This window comes from Corvus kubaryi, unplaced genomic scaffold (assembly GCF_017639235.1).
Source record: "Corvus kubaryi isolate FWS band 111438036 unplaced genomic scaffold, C.kubaryi_AGA036_p1.0 76, whole genome shotgun sequence".
NCBI lineage: Eukaryota > Metazoa > Chordata > Aves > Passeriformes > Corvidae > Corvus > Corvus kubaryi.
This window is the reverse complement of record NW_024582063.1, coordinates 780,426-785,730: the sequence shown is the minus strand read 5'-3', so window position 1 is coordinate 785,730 and position 5,305 is coordinate 780,426. Positions and strand designations below refer to the sequence as shown.

At 51.7% G+C, this 5,305-nt stretch overlaps 1 protein-coding gene across 6 annotated transcripts in view; it reads right to left on the bottom strand.

Moving 5' to 3' along the window:
• Positions 1-1,895: 1,895 nt before the first annotated feature.
• Positions 1,896-5,305, bottom strand: part of LOC121675919 (left-right determination factor 2-like) — a 16,523-nt gene continuing 13,113 nt past the window's right edge. For all 6 annotated transcript variants that reach the window (XM_042051761.1, XM_042051758.1, XM_042051763.1 and 3 more), the window contains 3 exons: positions 4,451-4,688; positions 3,431-3,670; positions 1,896-3,130 (listed from right to left, as the gene is read on the bottom strand). In XM_042051761.1, the coding sequence (XP_041907695.1) occupies positions 2,791-3,130; positions 3,431-3,670; positions 4,451-4,688 (818 nt within the window). In that variant the 3' untranslated portion in view covers positions 1,896-2,790. The remainder of the gene's footprint in view (positions 3,131-3,430; positions 3,671-4,450; positions 4,689-5,305) is intronic.

The following is a 5,305-nucleotide window of genomic DNA, read 5'->3' as shown; positions in this document are numbered from 1 at the left end:
TCTGTAGCACGGGCTGATGTCTGAAAAAGCCCTGAGTGTGGCAGTATTTCATCCACAGCCTTCTGCCCAGGAGTTTGCAGTGTGGAAGTCTCTGGAGCCTTCTCCACATCAGCCCAGCCTCCAAGTCTGCAACGTTTTCATTGCAAAGCCAGCTGGAGTTTAGAGGAGTAGTGTCCTGTCTCCCCAAAAGTGGGGAGCTCCAATCCAAATGTGAGCTCAAAACCAGCCCCAGCAGAGATGCTGTGACATCTGTGCAGCTCCCCTAGCAATATCCAAGTGTCCATGCCGACAGCAGGGCAGGTATAGCTCACAAATCTGCGCCCTGTCCCTGCCCTGCAATACCCACAGTTCTCCCCACAGTAACACCAGATGTCCTTGGCCACCGCCTCTCCCTCCCCACCCTCCAGGTGTCACAGACACAGACTCACCGCTCGCTTCTGTGTACCTCGTGTCCGCAGGACACCCGAGCAAAGGCGGCCAGACGCAGGGCAAGGGGCGCCGGACACAGCACAGGATCCTGGCGGAGGGGAGGAGCCTCATCCACTGCGCGGCCCCTGTGATGCTCTGCTCCCCATTTCCCGCAGCAGCCTGCCCCAATCGCACTGCATGGAATTTCTCCTCGGATGGAGAATGAATAGCGTCTGAAGTGCAAGTGCTGGAGGCTGGAGTAAAGCCAGGGTTAATGCTCTTCGTTCTCAGGCAGCAACCAGCTCAAACACTTTCTTCTCCAGGCACAGTGTGTGGCTAAACCATCGGCTTTGTTCTTCGTGGTGATAACTGAGCTCCTGGCCTTCAGGCTATGCCCTGGCAAAGGATCTGGGGCCGGATTCCAATGCCATTAAGATAGATGCTAGGTAGTCATGAGAAGGAAATGGCCAGAGGTCATTCCGGCTCATCCAACTCTGATTCCAGCCACCCATGGTGCTGTAGCCCAGTGCTGGTGAATGGTGAGTCTGTGCTTTTGCGGTTTTTTTCTCCCCTTAAAGCTCTTTTGCCACAGGTGTTTACACAAGTGAGAGGTGCCAGCCTACCCACGAGGTGATGGCAGAGATGCCTGGGTGACCTCAGACTTGGGGTCCTTTAGGGCAGCAGGAACACTCACATTTTCCTGATGGATGACACTGCAGAGTCAACAGGTCCCTCTTTTCCTCGGTCCATGGTCACCCTGTCCAGCCAGACGAACACATTCCAGAGTCCTTGCACCAGCAGCAGCTTCAACCAGAGCCTCAGGGACCACATCCCACCACCCAACAGAGATGGTCAGCAGCAAACATTTCATCCCCAGAGCCGCTGCTATCTCGGTGGCTCACGAACCAAGGCGAGAAGTCTGACATGAAGGTGGAAATCATCAGCATGGGTGACATCCCGGCCAGCAGCTCAGAACAGTTCACAAAGGGATTAAACCACATTATCATGGCGTTTCTCCAGGGGATGTGTTGGTCAGATGTCCAACAGGAAGGGTCAGGGTTAAAACGCTTCACCAGGGGACGAAGGGGGCGGGGGGGGGCAGCTCCTCCCTTTCTGCACTACAGCTGCAGCTGACCCCTGTTCTGTCACCGCTGCAGCTCACGACGAGAGCATCACCTCCTGCTGGCAGATAAGATTCTAGGTTTTCTGCTTAAGAAAGTGTTGTCTTAAACTCGGCAGTGTTGTCTTAAGCTCAGGATGAGGCGCTGGCAGTTTAGGCTCTGCTCTGCCTGCTGATTCAGCCCAGTCCCTGGCCCTGGGGGAGCAGATAAGCTTCACCAGGAGCAGGTGGGATCACACAGGTAGCTGGGAAGAGCTTCTACTGTGCGTATGTTTATAGGAGCTGGGCATTGGATACTCTCAGAAGTAGGACAGATCTTTTCCCCTCCACTTTCAGATCTAAGAATAAATATAAGCAAACACACAGCTACTTTAACACTTGTATTTTATTGTTTCCTTGATTTTGACAGCACACACAACTTCAAAAATATCCCAAAACTGAAATAACTGTAATACAGAATCAGAAAAACAAATTATTATTCATGCAAGCAAAACTAAGTCCTAATGTTCCCGTTGATTCCAGGACTCTAAATTCTGCCTAAAACTGTGTTAAGCCTGTGGGGCCAAAAATATAATCCTTTGAATTTCAGATAATGTTATATGTACATGCAGATATGTATATGTGCATTCGATACATCTGTTCCTTTGAGCTCTAGGCAATATTTTATGTACATATATATGTGTATATAGTCAATATGTATGCATCCAGTATGTAGACAATACACACATATATTCATATACTCTGTACATGTATGCACGTGTGTGTGTATTATATACATGTATTATATACATATACAAGTGCTTCTGCTCTCCAGCTCACCATAAACGTGGCTTGGATAGACAAGGACCAAACCCAGCAGCCTAGGAATGAACAGCTGAGCCCATGCGTTTGTTCTTCACCTGGTGATGGGCACTCTTCTTTTGCCTGGAGCTGTTTGCAATACTCCAGGGTGGCGACTGAAATAAATTCAGTGAAATTCAGCTGTCATGGAGGGAGCCCCGAGAAGCACTAGGCTCCTTAGGTACCCCTCACATATGTGAAATGCACGCCCCTCTGAGCCCATCTACACGGACAGTGCCTCTAAGTGCACCCTCTCCGCAGGGCAGCAGGGCGCAGGGGAGCCCCAGCCCCAGCTGCTGCTGACCCTTGCAGGCAGGAACCCCCCAGGGCCTTCACCACTGGCCCCGGGGATGGGGGCCGGGTGCCGGGGTGGCTCTTGGCAGGGCTGCGGGGAGTGGGTGACCCCCCAGGCCGCCCATTTGTCACACCAGCGCCACGCCGTCCGTGACACAGCTGCATCTCTCCACGATCATGTTGGGGAACTCGGCCGCCTCAATCTCGGTGCTGTTGCCCCTCTTGACGAGGTAGATGATGGGCAGCGCGGAGCTCCCGGCCGCGGCGCAGGAGCGCTGCCCGGAGCCGAGGCGGCGCAGGGCGCGGGGCGGCTGCAGGCAGCTCCCGGAGCAGCGGTACGCCTGGAACCCCGCCGGCTCCAGGATCCAGTGCTGCGCCCAGGACAGCTCGCGGAAGCTGATGTAATGTTTCTGCCGGCAGCAGGTGGATTTCCCCATCAGCGCCTCCTCCCTGCAGTCCCCAGGGCTCCTGGACGCCAAGGGAGAAAGAGGAATGGGTGCTGTAACTGGAAACTGGGAAGCGGGAGAAATAATCCCTGCTGCTAATAGCACAGGTGGGCTCTGAGATGTGAAATCTGGGCCGTGCTCAGGGTTTGTTTGAGCATTCAGACAACAGATACGGGAAGACAAGAGGTGTGACTAAGCAGCAATTTTCTAACTCCTCCATTCACAGCTGGTAAACACTTCTGAGGGTAAGAGTTTCCCCTCCCCCAATAATTCAGGGGCAAAATTACACCAGAGTCAATACAGATTTAGGCTTCATACATACCCATAGTCATCCAAGTTGAGGGTGTAAAGCACCAGCTCAGGCTTGCCTAGGGCTTTATCCTTGGGGTCCTGTGAGGTGAAGTGCACGGCTTTGGCCATTTCCGAGGCGTAGCTGCCCACCCTTTCCCCTTCGATCCACACCTCCAGGAACATCGGCTCCCGCCTCTTGTTTCGCAGCCAGTAATGCACGGCCTGGGTCACATCAAAGCTCTTCCAGCCCGACTCATATATAGGAACCAGCCTGTGTGACAAGGGCTTGGCATCACAAAAGCCCATCAGATAAATCCCGGGCTCGCAGCTCTGTTATTGCAGCAGAATATTTTACTTCCTGTAGATTGTCACATGCCTTGATTACATGATCATTTTTGCTCTGGGCAAGCACCCACAGCAGTTAACTGCCACCTCAGAGAGAAGCAGACACTGAAGGGCCGGAAAAAACCCTCTCTACAAGCTCATACAAAAAACTAGGCGGTGCAGGATTATGTGCAGCCTCAGTATTGATGACAACAGCCTGGTGAACAGCCTGAGCTCCCACCTGCTCCTGTCTGAGCTGCAGTAGGGCCATAAGTTTCTACCCACCCAGGAAATGGGTTTCATGCCTCATTCTGCCTTTAAGGGTTGTGAAAATTCCACAGAGCTCATGGCTACAGAATCAGATGCCTTTTGCATAATTTACTTATTTAAACCATATAATGAAATGGCCAGTGGAAAGAATACCAGCAGCCGGTAACCCACTTGAGTTAGTGACAGAGAATTGAACCAGGTGGGGGATTTTAGAGGGGAAGATGTAGCAGTACATGGCATCATTTCATACATTATTTCAAAGAATCATCATATATTGCCACTTTAGCATAATATCTGCTCTAACAAGCTCATTCTGGGTTTGGAGGCCATACAACCTGGTTGCACAGATGCAACCCCATCAGACTGAGCTGAGGCACAACCACGATACCCAAATGCACCTCAGAGGATCCAAACTCTGTAACTAGAGTCCTGCCTCCAGCAGAGGCCCCTTTCTTACCTGGAATCTATCAGGGAGGTCCTGTTGGTACCATCGTGCACCCAGTACACGCTGACTCTGGCGTTGGAGACGGGCCTGTGAGACTGCTTGGCAGGCAGGTTTGCTCTGTCCAGAGGCTTTTGGAAGAGTTTCAGTTCAGCCATTGTGACTTCGCTGTTTTTAGGTATTCTGCCCTCCATGTCAAACATCAGCTTCTGGCGCGTGATTGTGTCGGAGTAGAGGACTTCTCCTGTCATACCTGTGCAGTTGGGGACAGAAAAGATGGCCTGTCACTGCCATCCTGCTGAGCAAAGCCCCCACATTTTGTGCACAATTATCATCACAACACTCTCCTTCCATGCTCCCAGTCGAGCCCTAGCGGCAGAGACAGCCACTAAACACATCTTTTCTAATGCATACTTGAATCAGTGTCTTGCAAATGCTCTAATTCTTCTCCTATGTCTGAGTCTCTGCAACCTGGAAGAATGAGATCTCCGACACAATATGACCCCAAACTGAGCAGACCTGAAAAGGTGTGCATCTCTTTGTCAGTGCTGGGCATGAAAGCAAGCAACAGCACCACTTGGAATGGAAAAGTATTTTCATTTTCTGGCAAGGGTCCTGTGTATGTCCTTTGAAAGCAAAATAAGCTCTAAGCGCCCTTGTACAGCCACCATTGTGTCTGTGTGGCTATTTTCCTCCTTGATAATTTTTCCTGTTAAAATAAAAATCTAAACAAAAAAGAGATGAGAGAGAGTGGAACATCCTCCAACGGGTGTGATTCCTATTAGAGGACTTGCTGTCGATTTGACCCAAAACCTGTATGGCCTGCCCTTGGGGGGGGGGGGGGGGGGGGGGGGGGGGGGGGGGGGGGGG